Below are 18,758 nucleotides of genomic sequence, written 5' to 3' on the forward strand. Positions count from 1 at the left end.
TGCCTTTCGGATTAAAGAATGTTAGAGTCACGTATCAACGACTAATGAACAAGGTATTTTCATCACACCTTGGAAAGTTGATAGAAGTTTATGTGGACGACATGCTTATCAAGACAAAAGAAGAAACTAGTTTATTATCCGACTTAGCAGAAGTGTTTAACACGATAAGACAGCACGGGATGAGACTAAATCCCTCAAAGTGCACATTTGCAGTGGAGGCCGGGAAGTTCTTAGGATTTATGCTTATCCAAAGGGGCATTGAAGCCAACCCGGATAAATGCAAGGCAAAACTTGAGATGAAAAGTGTGACTTGTCTGAAGGAAGTTCAACACCTAAATGGCAGGTTGGCAACCTTATACAGATTCCTAGCAAGGTTGGCTCTAAAACCTTTACCTCTATTTTCAATACTTAAGAAAGGATGCCAATTTGAGTGGACTTAAGAATGTGAGCAAGTTTTTCAAGACTTCAAAAATTTCTTGAGTCAGCCACCGATTCTTATCCGACCTGAAAAAGGAGAGGAACTTATACTATACTTAGTAGTAGCAAGCAAGGCCATAGCCTCTGCCCTCGTCCAAGAAGACATGGATGAATAATGACCTGTCTACTTCACCAGCAAGGCCTTACAAGGAACAGAATTAAATAATCAAAAAATAGAGAAATTTGCTTATGCCCTCGTCTTCACCTCTAGAAGACTCTGACCTTATTTCCAAGTCCATACCATAAAAATACGAACTAACCAACTCATGAAGCATATCCTCTAAAAGACAGATATTGCGGGTCAGATGCTACAATGGGTTGTGGAATTGTCCAAGTGCGATCTCAAATACGAAACTCGTACAATAATTAAATCACAATATTTGACTGACTTTCTAGCCGAGTACACAGGAGTTCAAAGGGACTCTACAGTATGGCATATATTTGTAGATGGATCATCAAATAAAGCTAGAAGTGGAGCAAGAATTATTCTTGAGAATGAAGAAGAAACTTGGATAGAGCTCTTACGAAAATTCGAGTTTCCAACCTCCAACTATCAAGCGAAATATGAAGCCATGCTTGCTGGCTTGAGGCTAGCCAAAGAAGTCAGGGTAGCAAAAATCATAGTGTTTAGTGACTCTCAGGTAATAACTACTCAGCTGAATGAGACTTACCAAGCCAAAGATCCCAATATGAAGAAGTACCTAGAAGAAACACTAGAACAGTTAACTCAATCTCAGGAAGCAGAGGTCAGGCACATAACTCGGGAATTGAATAGCTGAGATAATGCCCTCTCTAAATTGGCCAGCATCAAGCTAGAGGGTAACAATAAAAGTCTAATTCAGGAAACTCTCCACACCCCATCATTGACCAAGGAAATCGACAGGTCGGACATGTTGACAGTCATAAATATGAACTTGGGTTAGATAACTCCCATCATCGAATACCTCAAATTCAATGTCCTCCCTGAAAAGGAAAAAGAGGCGAGGAGACTCATAAGGGACACACAGAACTATACTTTGGTCCATAATGTACTCTATAGAAGAGGAATCTCCACACCCTTACTGAAGTGCGTTCTAACCTCGTTGACAGAAGAAGTCTTAGAAGAAGTCCATAGTGGCATTTGTGAAAATCACCTGGGAGTTAGGTCACTAACTAAGAAGGTCTTGTGAGTGGATTTCTACTGGCCGACTCTACAAAGTAAAGCAGCCAACTTTGTTAAGAGATGCCAACCCTGTCAAAAATATGCCAATTTCCATGTGGCACCACCAGAAGAACTTATCAACATCACCTGACCATGGCTATTTGCAAAATGGGGTCTGGATCTACTCGAAAAAATTTTTTCAAGCACTTAGACAGGTGAAATATCACATAGTCAGGATCGATTATTTTACTAAGTGAATTGAGGTAGAACCTCTGGCAACCATCATGGCCCAAACAAGTCAGAAATTCCTCTACAAGAATATTATTACCCACTTTGGAATCCCACACTCCATCACTACGGATAATGGTACCTAATTTACTGACTCAAACTTTAGAAACTTGGTGGCAAGCCTCAAGATTAAGCATCAATTGATGTCGGTAGATCACCCTTAGGCTAATGGACAAGTAGAAGCTGCGAATAAAGTTATACTGGCCGAGTTCAAGCAAAGACTACAAGATGCAAAGAGAGCATGGGCCGAAGAGCTTTCCCAAGTCTTATGGACATATCGGATAACTCCCCATTCAACAACTGGGGAATCCCCATTCCGACTTGCTTATGGTATAGAAGCCATGATTTCCATAGAGGTTAATGAAGAAAGTCCAAGGGTTAGATTCTACAATGAAGTAGGAAACATCTAAGCTGAAAAAGAAGAACTCGATCTTCTTCCAGAAATCCGAGATCAAGCTCGGATAAGAGAGGAATCATTGAAATAAAGAATGATCACAAGGTACAACAAGAAAATCATCAGAAGAAACTACAACAAGAAAGTCATCAGAAGAAAATTTGCCATGAATGACCTCATACTAATCAGGAATGACATTGGCGTGCAAAAAGTGGGCAAAAAAAAGTTGGTTGTAAATTGGAAAGGATCTTACAAGATCATTGAAGTTTTGGGAAATGTTACTTCAAAGTGCCTGACCTACAAGGGAACAACCTCCCAAGGTTGTGGCATGCATGTAACGTAAAAAGGTACTACAGTTCAAAAGCAAACCTTGTTCTCTGATGTACTCTTTTTTCCGACTTCATTGTTTTTTCCCGAAAATGGTTAAGGATATTTTAACTAGGTATCATAACAAGGACTAGGAGTTAGACACAAGAAAACTCTTAGCAGTAAATAGAATTTATAAATCATTTTTATTAATGATAATTCATCCTTTATTCCATTGATTGTTCTGCCACATGCACTAATTTAAGCTCGAAAAAGTGTGAAAATCATTGCCCAACCTTGATGGTCGGAAAGATGAAGCAACCAAGCCCAAATTGGTGTAAGAAGTGATATAAGCAAATTGTGACCTAACCTCATTAAAGCTACTTAAAAGCAAGTTAGTAAAAGATGCAAGTCTAAAACGAATCACAAAAGTAACTTGATAAAACCTACTACTTAAAGTTGGCACCTAATAAATAAAATTTTCCGACTAAGAGAATACATAATCTCGTACTCACAAATGATTGTTACAAAATAATGATCTAAATGAATGCCCAACATCCATAGGTCGAACAGGTTATCCGACCTCTTAGAAAAACTCGACTAAATCAGGTTAAAAAGAGAGTCATCAATAGCTTGTCAAAATTTTTCACTACAGAAAGCCGAAAGTAGTTAGAACAACTCAAATAATTCAAGCAAAGATGTTTAGAAGATATTTTAAGAACTACCACAAAATAAATTGTGAAAAAGTTTTTACGGGCCTAAACAAAGGCAAAATATCTAACTACAGCTATTATAAATATAATTTGTTTAAAGACCGACAAGCCAGGCCATAGAATACCAAAGAGTTTGTGAAAATACACTAAGAAGGGTCCTGTTCATCAACGGTTGCATCAGCCGTCCCGTCAGCTTAGGTCGCGGGGAGAGTATCGACAATAGGGTTTGAAGAGGAAGGAGGGTCTTCATCTATTCGAATTGGGAACCTCTGAGAGGTTTTCTCAGCTCGAGCACTTGATGTCTTTGGATCTCCAGAAGAAAGGTCATCATCCATAGGAAGGACAATCCTCCCATCAACCTCAACCTTGTCGGGATCGATAGGAGAGAGGTCTACCTTGGGAGCCAGAACCCAGAATTGTGCTTTTAGATTCTCGGTCATTTCATCCATACTTCGGGACACCGACTCCTTTGGGTTTGCATACTGCTCCTTCAATCTGGAGACCTCATCCTTCAAATCTAATTTCTTCTCAAACACATGAGTATAGCTCTCCTCAACGTTCTTCTTCAGACCCTCCATCATGACACAGGCAACCTCAGATTGTTTTGCTCTCTCTCAAAATTTTGAAAGATCAATGAAAAGGACTTCCTTATCCTTCTCCAACTCCTACTTGGCCTCCCGCAAAGATGACACATCGCTCAAAGGTCGTTCAAGACTCATTGAGTAGCACCAAAGGGAGTCTCCTCGAGTTGTTTTAGCAAAGCAGAGAAAACTCCAGCCGTTCAAATTCTGCCTCGGGCCAACACTTGAAGAAGATTTTTTATGGAGATATCATCCATGCTTATAAAGCTACGAGGAAATCAACACTTTGATTTACTTTATATGTGTTGTGCAATAGTAAATCAAATCTAGTTGTATCGATTTATATTGAATACGAATTGCTCCTACACTAAATCGAATTCAATTCATTTGATTTACCATGTGTCACCATAAATCAACGTCAATTAATTCAATATACATTGAGAAAGTGTAAATCGAGTTTAATTGTTTCGATTTATATAGAATCATTCAGGACATGCATGTAACGAAAATAAAAATAGGACATTTGTATAATTTTATAGCTGAAATAATTTTTGAGTGTGAATTACTTTTTTTTATGACCACTATAATGAAAAGTCATTATTTGTTTTTATAATTAACAAAGTACTATTTTTTTAGTCATTACAAAATTTATCATTATCTATTTTCTATTATGAATGTGATTAAATGTAAATTTAATACGAGTACAGAAATTTGGCAAAATGTTTGAGCATCTTGCAACTGTGCTCGAAATTTTCAAGAGGATGCAACAATACTTCGAATTCCATTAGGTATCCCAAGGCATGTCATTACTGTAGCGCACGTTTATTTCACCACGAAACATTCGAGATGTGATGGGAAAAAGTTTCTCTTTTCCGAGCAAATGCTCCTCAAGAATTGCTTGAAATCTTTCTAGACCCCTTTATAGAAGAAAACTGTAAAAAATAATGCATCACACTAAAGCAAGTTCATATTACATTAAGGAGCTACATAGTTTATATAGAGGAATATAAAGTCAAGAGTACTATCAGATCGAGATATACATCGGACATGAAGTAAAATAATCAAATCAAGATAAAAGATAAAGGCTAAAAGAATGAATGATACACCAAATCAAGCAGCACGATTAAAGCACATACTTCAACACAAACTAACACAAAAAATTACCTAACCTTCCCAAACTTAATGATTACTATTACTTATCAATTATATTCTACTTCGTTTATGATAATCTATTAGTGTTCTCAAATACACAAATCAATAGCATTTGGTTGGTCAGACTTAATACCATAAAATGTGCACAGTAGACTAACAGAGTTAATCAGTAGACAGTCATGTGCATAAAGCTCTAATGTAATAAAAAACCATCTTAGCCATATCTAATGTAATAAAAATTTGTATAATTTCTTTTTAGCCAACAATATGCATTAAAATACCAAACATTTTCTAAGTATAAAGTTTAATATCATAATCTGCAATCATATAATATAATTTGTAAGATAATTTAAAATTCAACCAGATTAAATTCATATGTGAAACACAACGAATAAAAAAAATATTCTTGACAATTTTTATTCGAGTTTAAGATGAAAGACATATATGTAATACGTTAAAGCTTATAATGGGAGTTATGGTGAAATTATAAGGACAGAAATAGAATAAAAATTATACTTTTAGTTCGTTTTTTTCGATTTTGTGATATAGAATTGATAATTGAACCAACCCAATAAAAAACAACAAATTTCAAATTTTTTGGTTTCCAATTTCAATTTTTTTTGCTTCAGTTTATAGATTTAGTTTAGTTTAATTTTGAATACTCCTAACTGTGTATTTTTCTAAGATTGTGCAGATATTCTCCAAGTGTTGGATTTTTCTCTCCTTTGTGAGACCCAAGCCCAACATTTTGAGGGTGTCTCTTGCACCCATTGTGCCACAACCCTAGTTCAGATTTTTGGGGGTTATTGAGAGTGAGAGAGAGTAGCCACCAAGTGAGAGAGAAAGGGAAAAACAGAATTTCCGTTTTTGTCCAAAGCAGTAAATTTCAAATGGCAGTTTCTCACTTGTTTACCGTTGGATCGGCTTAAAATTTAAACTGCAAGTTTTTATCATTTTGTTCTTCATTCTGGTCGGTGAAGATGTTTATTGGAGATTTGCAGTGAGAGAAATTGGCTTCGCAAGAGAGAAATTAGGTTTCCCGGTTTTACACAGAGTAGCAATTTTGGAACGGCAGTTTCTCATTCTTTCACCATTGGATCGACGTAAAATTTGAACTGTAGATTTTTCACATCTTGTTCTTCATTCTGGACGGTGGAGATTTTAATTGGAGGTCTGCATAGGGAGAAATTGGCTTCGACAGCAGCTCTATTTTTTTGGGTATATTTCATCTTCTTGCTTTTCATTTGTGAGCTTTGGTGCTTTGATGTTTTGGCTGGTTATATGCATATTTTTGTGCTTTGTTTGAGACTCTCTTGTATCTCATTTGATTATAGTGGAGCTATTTCATTGGTCTGGACGACTCGTGGTTTTTACCTCTCACACTGAGGGGGTTTTCCACGTTAAAATCTCGGTGTGTTTTTATTATTGCTTTACTTACTATATTTGCTTGTTATAGTTGCTGCCATATTGTGTTGTGAATGCTTCCATACTGTTCTTGTGTTGGACATTTGTGTCGTTTCCGCTGCTAGGCTCTTTCATACTGGTATCAGAGCTTGTTGGTATTTTTCTGGGCTTGTGAGTTTGTGAACAATGGAAGCTAATACTAATACTAGTAGGATGATCACTCTTAATGGTCCTAATTATAATTTGTGGAAGTCAAAAATGGAAGATTTGCTTTATGTCAAGAATTTTCATCAACCAGTTTTTGGTACAGAGAAGCCTAATGATAAATCTGATGATGATTGGACTTTGTTGCATAGACAAGTCTGTGAATATATTAGGCAGTGGGTTGACGATAATGTGTTGAACCATATTATTGGAGAGACACATGCTCGGACTCTTTGAATTAAGCTTGAACAGTTGTATGCTCGAAAAACTGGGAATAACAAGATGTTTTTGATCAAGCAGTTGTTGGCTTTGAAGTATACAGATGGGACATCAATGACAGATCACTTGAATAATTTCCAAGGAATTATGAATCAGTTATCTTCCATGGGTATCAAGTTTGATGAAGAGGTTCAAGGATTGTTACTTCTTGGCTCCTTACCAGACTCATGGGAAATTCTCAGAATGTCATTGTCTAATTCTGCTCCTGATGGTGTAATCTCTATGGATCTTGTCAAGAGCAGTGTTTTGAATGAAGAGATGAGAAGAAAGTCACAAGGTACATCGACTACACATTCAGATGTTCTTGTTTCTGAGTCTAGGGGAAGAAGCAAAAGTCGAGGTCCTAAAGGTAGAGATCAAAGCAGAAGCAAGTCTCGAGGAAAGTATAAGAATATTGAGTGTCATCATTGTGGTCAAAAGGGACATGTGAAGAAATTTTGTTGGCAGCTAAAGAAGGAGAAAGCCAAGGCAAGTAAAGACAAGAGCACAAATAAAGATGATGGTAGCAAGGAAGACAAGGTTAATGTAACTCATGATGATTTTCTTGTTGTTGAGGAGTTTGAATCTGTTAACCTTGTTGATAATAGCACTAGTTGGGTGATTGATAGCGGTGCTTCTATTCATGTTACATCTAGGAGGGATTTGTTTACGTCTTATACTCCTGGTGATTTTGGTGATGTGAAAATGGCTCATCAAGGTGTTGCAAAATGTGCCGGTGTTGGACAGGTTTGTTTGGAAACCTCCAACGGTACCAAGTTGACTTTGAAGCGTGTGAAGCATGTTCCAGATATTCAGTTGAACTTACTTTCTGTTGGTAAGTTGTGTGATGAAGACTTGGATAGCTCATTCTCTCGTGATAGTTGGAAGCTCAACAAGGGTTTCATGGTTGTTGCTAGAGGTACTCGACACTCTACTCTTTATTTAACTCAAGCAAAGATTGTGAAAGATGTTGTTAATGCTGCTGAGTTTGTTGATAAAACTGATTTATGGCATAAGAGATTATGTCATATGAGTGAGAAGGGCATGAATATGTTATCCAAGAGGAATCTTTTATCTGGTTGTAAGGTTGCTTTGCAAAAGTGCAACCATTGCTTTGCTGGAAAACAGAACAGGGTTTCTTTCAAGAGCCACCCACCTTCAAGGAAGTCAGAGATACTTGACTTGGTGCATTCTGATGTATGTGGGCCGATGAAGACAAGAACACTTGGAGGGTCTATCTATTTTGTAACCTTTATTGATGATCATTTTAGAAAATTATGGGTTTACACTTTGAAGACCAAAGATCAAGTTTTGAATGTGTTCAAGCAATTTCAAGCTTCTGTTGAAAGAGAAACTGGGAAGAAGTTGAAATGCATTCGTACTGATAATGGTGGTGAGTACTCAGGTCCATTTGATGCTTATTGTAAAGAGCATGGTATAAGACATCAGAAGACTCCTCCGAAGACTCCTCAGTTGAATGGCTTGGCTGAAAGGATGAACAGAACATTGGTTGAAAGAGTTAGGTGCTTATTGTCACAGTCTGGATTGGCAAAATCCTTTTGGGGTAAAGCTTTGAGCACTGTTGTTCATGTCTTGAATCGGACACCATGTGTTCCCTTGCAATTTGAAGTGCCAGAGAAGGTATGGTCAGGTAAAGATGTTTCTTATGATCATTTAAGAGTCTTTGGATGTAAAGCTTTTGTTCATATTCCTAAAGATGAGAGATCTAAGCTTGATGTAAAGACTAGGCAATGTATTTTTATTGGCTATGGCATGGATGAGTTTGGTTACAGGTTTTATGATCCTGTTAACAAGAAGGTGATTCGGAGTAGAGATGTTGTCTTTGTTGAAGACCAAACATTGAAGGATGTTGATAATGCAGAAAAGCCAATGGTTCAGCCTAGTGATGATTTTTCTGACTTGGATATTACTCCCTCTATGCCTATGGTAGAAGATGGTAGAGTTGAAGCTCAAAATAATGAGCATGATACAAGTGCAGGTGAAGATGGAACAGTTGATCCAATACTTGATGAAGTTGGTGATGATGATCAAGATGAAGAACCAGCTTTAGAAATTCCTGTAAATGCACTTAGAAGGTCTACAAGAGAGAGAAAGTCTTCGTCAAGGTATTCTCCACATGAGTTTGTTTTGTTGACTGATGGGGGAGAACCTGAATGCTTTGGAGAGGCTGTTGAAGATGAAAGCAAAGCTCAATGGCTTGAAGCTATGCAAGAAGAAATGAAGTCCTTGATTGAGAATGATACCTATGAGTTGGTGAAGCTACCGAAGGGTATGCGAGTTTTGAAGAACAAATGGGTATTCAGAATCAAGAATGAAGAACACAATTCTAAGCCTCGGTATAAGGCTAGATTGGTTGTTAGAGGTTTTAGCCAGAGAAAAGGTGTTGATTATGAGGAGATCTTTTCTCCTGTTGTGAGGATGTCATCCATTCGTGCTGTGCTTGGATTAGCAGTGTCTCTTGATTTGGAGATTGAGCAAATGGATGTGAAGACAGCTTTTCTTCATGGTGATTTAGATAAGGAGATCTACATGGAGCAACCGGAGGGTTTTGTTGTTAAAGGAAAGGAAGATTTTGTGTGCAAGCTTAAGAAGAGTCTTTATGGGTTGAAGCAAGCTCCAAGACAGTGGTACAAGAAGTTTGAATCTGTTATGGGGAAGCATGGTTACCGTAAGACAACTTCAGATCATTGTGTATTTGTGCAAAAATTTTTTGATGATGATTTTATCATTCTTTTGCTTTATGTGGATGATATTTTGATTGTGGGCAAGAATGCTTTGAGGATTAATGAGTTGAAGAAACAGTTGAGTAAGTTCTTTGCTATGAAGGACTTGGGTCTTGCCAAACAAATTTTGGGCATGACTATTACTCGTTATAGAGATTCCAAGAAGCTTTATTTGTCACAGGAGAAGTACATAAAGAAGGTGCTTCAAAGGTTTGGCATGAATGATGCCAAATGTGTTGCTAGTTCTTTTGCTCCTCATTTTAAGTTGAGTACCAAGCAGTGTCCAACCACTGATGAGGAGAAACAAGCAATGGATGAAATTCCTTATGCCTCAGCTGTTGGAAGCTTGATGTATGCTATGGTGTGTACTAGACCAGACATTGCTCATGTAGTTGGTACTGTGAGTCGTTTTCTCTCTAATCCAGGTAAAGAACATTGGAATGCTGTTAAATGGATTATGAGATATCTCAAAGGTACAACTAACTTGAGTTTGAGTTTTGGTGGTGAGAAACCTTTGCTAGTTGGCTTTACTGATACAGACATGGCAGGAGATATTGATTCTCGAAAGTCTACTTCAGGTTATTTGGTCAAGTTTGCAAGGGGAGCTATTTCATGGCAGTCAAGGCTACAAAAGTGTGTTTCACTTTCTACTACAGAGGTAGAGTTTATTACAGCAACTGAAGCATGTAAAGAGTTGTTGTGGATGAAGAAGTTTCTTGCAGCACTTGGTTTCAAGCAAGACAGTTATGTGTTGTTGTGTGATAGCCAAAGTGCTATTCATCTTGCCAAGAATTCTACTTTTCATCCAAGATCTAAACATATTGATGTTAGGTATCACTGGATATAGGATGTGTTAGATTCAAAGTTGTTGGAACTTGAGAAAGTTCACACTGATGACAATGGTGCTGATATGATGACAAAAGCATTGTCAAGAGAAAAGTTTGAAACATGTTGTTTGATCGCCGGAATGGCGAGAGCCTCCACCTAGTCGAGAAGGGGGAGATTTGTTGGGTTTTTTTCTCCTTTGTGAGGCCCAAGCCCAACATTTTGAGGGTGTCTCTTGCACCCATTGTGCCACAACCCTAGTTCAGATTTTTGGGGGTCATTGAGAGTGAGAGAGAGTAGCCACCAAGTGAGAGAGAAAGGAAAAAACAGAATTTTCGTTTTTGTTTTACACAGAGCAGCAATTTTGGAACGGCAGTTTCTCATTCTTCACCGTTGGATCGACGTGAAATTTGAACTGTAGATTTTTCACATCTTGTTCTTCATTCTGGACGGTGAAGATTTTAATTGGAGGTTTGCATAGGGAGAAATTGGCTTCGACAGCAACTATGTTTTTTTGGGTATATTTCATCTTCTTGCTTTTCATTTGTGAGCTTTGGTGCTTTGATATTTTGGCTGGTTATATGCACATTTTTGTGCTTTGTTTGAGACTCTCTTGTATCTCATTTGATTATAGTGGAGCTATTTCATTGGTCTGGACGACTCGTGGTTTTTACCTCTCACACTGAGGGGGTTTTCCACGTTAAAATCTCGGTGTGTTCTTATTATTGCTTTACTTGCTATATTTGCTTGTTATAGTTGCTGCCATATTGTGTTGTGAAAGCTTCCATACTGTTCTTGTGTTGGACATTTGTGTCGTTTCCGCTGCTAGGCTCTTTCACCAAGATCATGCAATAGTTAGTTGATTACCATTTTAAGTAAAGTAGTCATTGACATTATAGGAGATTAAAAAGACCCAATCGAATTGATGAGACCCATCTTAGTTCTTGGGCCTATCTTAAGTTAAAAATACTATCAAATCGAGATATACATCAGACATGAGGTAAATGAACTAAATCAAGATAAAAGATAGAAAAATGAATGATACACCAAATCAAACGGCACGATTAAAGCACATATTTCAACACAAACTAACCTAAGAAAACACCTAGCTTCCCAAACTTAATGATTATCATTACTTATCAATTATATTCTACTTCGTTTATGATAACCTATTAGTGTTTCTAAATACACAAATCATTGGCATTAGGTTGGCTAGACGTAATATCATGAAATGTACATGGTAGACTAATAGAATTAATCAGTAGATAATCATGTGCATAAAACTCTAATGTAAAAAAAAAAAAAACCATCTTAATCATATCTAATGTAATAAAAATTTATATAATGTTCTTTTTAGCCAAACAATATACAGCAAAATACTAAACATTTTCGGAGTATAAAGTTTAATATCATAATCCGCAATTATACAATATAATTTGTAAGATAATTTAAAATTCAACCACATTAAATTCGTATATTAAACATAACAAATCAAAAACAAAAAAGAAAAAAGTGTTCTTGACAATTTTCTTTCGAGTTTAAGATGAAAGACATATATGTGATATGTTAAAGCCTATAATGGGAGTTATGGTGAAATTATAAGGATAGAAATAGAATTAAAATTATACTTTCAATTCGGTTTTTTTCGATTTTGTGATATGGAATTGATAATTGAATCAACCCAATAAGAAGCAACAAATTTTAAATTTCAAAGTTTTTGGTTTCTAGTTTCAAATCTTTTTGCTTCGGTTTATAGATTTAGTTTAGTTTAGTCCAATTTTAAATACTCCTAAATGTATATTTTTTTAAGGTCGTGCGGATATTTCCCAAAACCATACAATAGTTAATTGATTACCATTTTAGGTAAAGTAGTCATTGACATTGTGGGAGGTTAAAAAGACCCATAAAATTGATAAGACTCATCTTAATTTTTGGGTCAAGTAGAATACGTATGTCCTTAAACTTATGTTAGGCTCTCTTTTGTTTTGATTCACTTGAAATTATGAAAATTAATCTTAAAACAAAAAATATATATATTATAAATAAATTGATTATTTTTTATTTTACAGTAAAATATTTTATTATTTTAATAGTCACCTAAAACAAAAATATGTAAAGTGATATACATAAATAAATATGATGAGTAATTTAATAACTTATTTTTTTGTGTTTTACATGAATGTTTGTATTTTTATTTACTGTTGATTGTTTTTAATTATTATTATTTATTCAATTCAATTCTATTTAAGTGTATTTATTGTCATATTAAACTTGTTTCACTTCCACTAACAAAAAATAGCTTCTTTCACTAATCACCTCAGTGTAATTTCATATATCACATGTAAGTATGTAACAAATATTTAAATGGATATAATTTAATTTAAGTTGCCAAAACTGAAAAGGGTTAATTGATTTGCCAATAATCAAAAAACCCTAAAAATTACTAAAAACTGGTTTACCATTTAAGAAGGAAAAAAACAAAAAGGCAGACGCAAGTAACGGTAACTTAAACTGGTCTGGTGCTGCTATCTAATTTTTTTAGTAATTCAATTTTAATTTAAAAAAGTTGAATTAAAATTAAAATCAAAACTTCTGTTCTTGTTCAACGGGCAACAAGGAGTTTTCGAAACTGCTCCTTCTTTTTTTTTTTGTCTTTTCTTTTCTTCCTCTCTTTCTTTTCCTAAATCTCTTGCGAGCTCCACTTTGATTCCCGCCAATTCTCTGTTTGCAGAGGTACTTCAGTTTCGGAGAAATCTCAGATTCTATTTTTTTTTTAATATTCTAGTATGAAAATTCAACTTCCTTTGTGTTTGTGATCGGTTTTTTTTTCGATTATTTCCTTTTCCCCGACTCTGTAATATTCTTTAGTAGTGAATTTTTATTAATTGTTATCACTATTATTGTAAAATTGTGCGTGGTGAATACCTATGAATTACGTGTTTCTTATGATAAGGTGTTTTTGGCGTTTCTCTGAGCAAGTTTTAATCTGATAACGGTTTTTGAGATCTGGATTTCGTTTGTCTTTGTATGTCACCCATAAAGTTCGAAACTTTTGTTATTTCAGTGAGGGTTTTAGGGTTTTTGATAATTTGTGTGAAATTTGAGTGTGTTGGCATGATTTTGCTTTTTTTTTTTTATTTGAGTGTGTTGGCTTGATTTTGCTTTTTTTTTTTTTTTTTTTTTCTTCGTCCTCTTAACAATATGTGAATAAATTTGTAGAAGGATATGGATGAGTTGAAATCAGAGGAAGGTTGTATAGAGAATAAGCAATCAACAGCTGCTTCTAGCTCCTTTGTATCAGAAGGCAGTGGCAGTTCTATACCAAAATCCCCAGGGATAGGTAGCCAGGCATCGGCTTCACCCCCTCATCGGTATTCACATGCTTTTTTTCATTGCTTTTTGTCAATCAATGATGTTGTACCTTGATAACGGTGTCGTTTTGTGTCGATATATGGTGTGCCTGCTTGATTTTGCTTAATGTTTGCATTTAGCAATAGCAGCTGATTTTTTGGTCTTGCTACGGGTATCTGCTTTGTTCCATTTTGGATCTTTCTTGTGATCTTCAATAATTAATTTTCACCACTTGAATATTGTGTTACACAGGAGAACCACTGGTCCTATAAGGCGAGCAAAGGGTGGTTGGACAGCAGAGGAGGTTAGTAATTTGGACTTGGAGATAGTTGTTACTTTTATTTATTGTCTTTAATGTTTTTACTGTTTTAAGAAGTTGATTAATAGTGAATTTATATTAGTTGATTTAGTGCTTCTTAATATACATCTTTATATGCTAAAAATGCCAATGTATTTATAGTTCTGTAACATTTCAAATTGAGACCAAGATATTTTCTTGTCATTTTTACCACCTGACTTTTCATGTAATCACAACATAGTGCTCTTCAAACTCCTGCAGGATGAGACATTAAGGAATGCTGTTGCAGCCTTTAAGGGAAAGAGTTGGAAAAAAATAGGTATTTAGATTTGCTATGTAAAATACCTCAGAATTTGTTATGACTATGCTACTAAAAACATATATTGAACTCAATTAATTTTTCTTTATTATATGATATATGATATATTTATAAAGTAGTTCATTTTATGATATGGTAGTAACAATTTCTTAGAATGTGTATCTAAATTGATATATTCTTCATATATGTATTTATAATATGACCCGGTAGTGCAATTTGGATGATCTTTTCACTTTTTTATTTGTAAATTTTTGTTGGAAAAGCATGCTTGCTTACAATTGGAAGCAACTCCGTGCAGACAGATTTAGTGTTTGAACATACTTGAGTTGAGACTGTGAAATTGTTACCTCAAAGTTAAATGGGCACCGCATAAGAAGCATGAAAAAATGTTCTTGTAACGATCCTTGTCATAGTTTTTCATGTAAAGCAGACCTGTCTCATCCCTATTCAGAAAATACTGAAGTGGGAAATTTTGAATACATGTAATTTGAAGGCACAGCCTTCAGGATAAACATTCAGTTGATACTTTTAAACAATATTTGTTTCCAATTTGTTCTGGGAAAGAGAATTATTATGAAGTTGAACCACGAGAATTTGTCTTTGCGAATCATAAGACAATATTTTCTGTACCACGTGCTTACTGAAAGAATTATGCTCAATTTCATGACACCAATTTAAAATGTGAATGCAGCTGAGTTTTTCCCTGATAGATCAGAAGTTCAATGTCTGCACAGATGGCAAAAAGTTCTTAATCCAGAACTTGTTAAAGGACCTTGGACTAAGGAGGTTGAAACTAGTGCTTCTCTTTTAAATTCCTTGTTAATTTTTTAGAAAGCCTATTCGTTTTTTTAACTTCTCTTGCTTGGATTGCAGGAGGATGACAAAATAGTTGAAATGGTGTCAAAATATGGGCCATCAAAATGGTCTTTGATAGCAAAGTCCTTGCCTGGTCGAATAGGAAAACAGTGTCGAGAACGGTAGGTTAACTGAAGCTCACACGCAGGTTTTCTATTTTTGCATCTTTTTTAAGTTCAACCTTTTATTTATAGAATTTCCCCCTATCATCAATCATATTTGTTAGACATGCTTTTTGATTATCGCCTTGAAACTTCTAAATTCTTTTACTCATTGTTTGTTCCTAAGCTTGAAATGATTGAATATAAGATCTAATTTTAAAATAACGGTACTGCAATTAAACTAGCTTTGGTACTGTTGCTTAACATTTTTCCTTCTATAATGTTTATGTTTGGATTAGTGTCTTTTGGGTTAATAAGCACTTATAATTATGGTCTCAGTGAACAGCATTTGATTAAAGAAATAAAGCAATTCTTTAAATTTAATCATCACCAAACATGTCTTTATTCTTTGGTTGTTGATTCCTTCATTATCATCAAAGATATGACCTTTGCTCAATATAAAAGATTTGTAATCATTTCTTAAAGTTCGAAACATATGTAGGTGGCACAATCATCTTAATCCCGACATAAAGAAGGATGCTTGGTCTTCGGAAGAGGAGTTGGCCCTCATGAATGCTCATCGCATATATGGAAACAAATGGGCTGAAATTGCTAAGGTTCTTCCTGGAAGGTATTCTTTCTTATTAGTTCATGTTAATGGAAATTAAAATCATGGTATTATGCTAATAGTGAATTCTAATTTTGCAATGTGTCCTTTTCTATGATTTGTTGTGAGTGGTGTATGTTTGGAAGAGACATTCTGTCTACACTTCTTTGTCCACCCACTATCCTTGCGAAGTGGGGAAAAAGAGAATGGGTCAATGAGCATATGAAGTGATGGAGAAAATTGCTGATGCAAAGCAATATCCAGTCTATTTTTTGAGAACCAATATTGATTTTCTTACTTTCAAAGCCATGTTTGTTTGTTTTGGTCAATTTGCTTGTGTGAGTTTCCCCTTTTGCAAGATTGTACGACATCCATGGTGTTTTTTTTAGATTCTTCTGTAAGAGACATCTAATTTCTAATACATTTCTCTGACCTCTTTCTTGTAGAGGTTCTAACTACTTAATGTTTTTTCTTGGTTTTATTTTCAAGTGCTAAGTATAGAATATATAATAAATGCGATTATATAAAAATATAGACCTTAAGAAAACAAAAAATACTATAAAAATTATGACGGCCTATGTAAGATATATTTTATGGATTGAAATTGTTCAACTTTTGTTCTGTGCCGTTTTAAGTTATATATATGCTTGGATTTATTTCTGCAGGACTGATAATGCTATAAAGAACCACTGGAATAGTTCGCTAAAAAAGAAGATGGATTTCTATTTAGCCACAGGAAGACTTCCACCAACTTTGAAGAACAGTCCACAAGTTGTTGTCAAAGACACTGTTAGACATTCTAAACCTACATTATTTGTTTGTTCAAATAAAGAATCAGATACTGCAGTTGAATCTTCATCGGAAACTACAGAAATTACTCAACTATATAGCAGTGACAAGAAGGACAAGAATCGACTAGAGTGCTTGGTAACAGTTGGAGATTCCTCTGGTGCTCCTCTTGTAAATGAATCTGTTGATACTGAATGTAAAGCTGGATCATCCAACATAAATCTCAGCTGCAACGACTCAGAACTGGTGTCAAGAGATAATTTCCAAGTACATAGTATAAAGAACTCTGAGAATCCTGGACTGGTTGGCAAACCGAATGAGAGTTGCAGAGACAATGCTAAAATGAGCAATAACAGGTTCTGCAGAACATGTTTTTCACACGAAACTCCGGTCTCTGGTTCTTTATGCTACGAGCCACCACAGTTAGACTTTTCAGTCCCTTTAGATTCTCTTTATTCCAATATCCTTCATGAGCAGAATGACTGCTCTTCTCCGATTGCGTCATCCGTTGGTTTCTTCTCTCCACTTGGTGTAAATGGTAGTGAAAACGTAACCCCCGAATCAATATTGAAAATGGCAGCAAAAACTTTTCCGAGTACTCCTTCAATAATGAGGAAGAGAAGGACTGTTTCCCAAGCACATGTCACTCCTAGTAAAGCTTTGAAAGCAGATATTGATTCACAGACGTCTAAAGTACAAGAGAGATCCAAGGATAACTCTGATTCTATAGTTGGGAGCGACATTATTAATAATAATAAGGATTTCAATGCATCTCCCCCCTATCGACTTAGACCAAAGCGGACCGCAGTTGTCAAGTCGATTGAGAAACAGCTTGAGTTTGCATTTGAAAAGGAGAAGGATGACAGTGGTATGCATAAAGTACAAGAAGGTGCTTTGTCATGATTTAAGTAGGTATTGTTTCTTTATTATGCACTGTATTATATTCTACTTGATGCACTTGTTATATTTTGCATGGTCTTGTCTCATCTTTGTAAGACATTTATCAAAATAGCTTAAAATTTGGATTAATGATTTTACAATTTACACAGGGAACACATTTGGTTTAGCAATTTTTTTAATTAAGATTTAACTATTTTGTGTCCTAAGAATACAATTTAAGAGTATAATAATAAAAATGTTTTTCCCTTTATGGTATTTTTAGTTATCTTGTGTCCTGAGAACACGTGTTAGAAATATCCTTTTTGTTATTATTATTAGAAAAAATTAGTAATAGAGATATAATGTATTTTCCAGCATCATTAGTGGATATATAAAGGAAAGATATATTTTACTTTAGTTCTTTATGTAGGACAATGCATTCAACTTGTTCAGTTATCTAACTTAGACAATTTGTGCTCTGCATTTAGGGATTTTGATTGGACTTGCTCTTGAAGCTGATTGAATGTTACCCAAAACTAAGTGGACGGGTGACTTTCCTCCTAACAATTTTGCAAGCATAATCCTGTGCAGGAGTCAAGATATCTTGGCCATAATTTAGGGTTTTGTATATCCATGTTTGGAAATTTTTAAGTTAACATCATTGGTGGTAAAAAGCAGAAATATTTATTTCGGTCACACGCGAATAAGACTTGAAAACAAATAGTTATTAGTAGACTATGATTTGATAGATTCTATTTTAGTAAATACGAATTTACAGGTGTTTTATACAAGAATGTAGTCATTGATTTAGTTTCAAACAATCAAGGAAAAGTTTGAACCATTTTTTGAAACTCTTAATTGAATGTTAAAGGAGCTGCAATTTCTAAGATGAAGTGTAAAAATATATATACTCACACTATGCTGAAGAGAATAGCCTATTGTTTCTGACTAAAGTTGGAGACTTTATGTGAGAGTGTTTAGACATCCATAATCAACTATTGAATTATGGGTGGAACTAATCACACACTCTTTAATTACTAGTAACACACCATTTATATTATCTTACCAAAAT

The 18,758-nt window shown here is 35.1% G+C and overlaps 2 protein-coding genes across 3 annotated transcripts; both read left to right on the forward strand.

The window, feature by feature from the left end:
* Positions 1 to 782: 782 nt before the first annotated feature.
* On the forward strand, positions 783 to 1,256 carry LOC148575020 (uncharacterized). The gene has a single exon (XM_088506015.1). It carries the CDS (start codon positions 783 to 785, stop codon positions 1,254 to 1,256), a length of 474 nt encoding a protein of 157 aa, XP_088362141.1.
* Positions 1,257 to 13,030: 11,774 nt separating this feature from the next.
* Positions 13,031 to 18,474, forward strand: LOC107627525 (transcription factor MYB3R-3-like). Of its 2 annotated transcripts, none has more exons than XM_088503618.1 (9): positions 13,031 to 13,220; positions 13,707 to 13,858; positions 14,091 to 14,142; positions 14,398 to 14,455; positions 15,147 to 15,241; positions 15,329 to 15,432; positions 15,914 to 16,042; positions 16,684 to 17,715; positions 18,175 to 18,474. In XM_088503618.1, the coding sequence occupies exons 2-8, from the start codon at positions 13,713 to 13,715 to the stop codon at positions 17,708 to 17,710; spliced, it is 1,611 nt and encodes a 536-aa protein (XP_088359744.1). In that variant the 5' UTR covers positions 13,031 to 13,220; positions 13,707 to 13,712; the 3' UTR covers positions 17,711 to 17,715; positions 18,175 to 18,474. The 2 variants fall into 2 exon arrangements, with proteins under 2 accessions (XP_088359744.1, XP_088359745.1); XM_088503619.1 differs by having other exon boundaries at positions 13,088 to 13,220; positions 16,684 to 17,719.
* The last annotated feature ends 284 nt before the right edge of the window (positions 18,475 to 18,758 follow it).

Source organism: Arachis ipaensis, chromosome B2, assembly GCF_059453495.1.
Source record: "Arachis ipaensis isolate K30076 ecotype BB chromosome B2, ASM5945349v1, whole genome shotgun sequence".
NCBI lineage: Eukaryota > Viridiplantae > Streptophyta > Magnoliopsida > Fabales > Fabaceae > Arachis > Arachis ipaensis.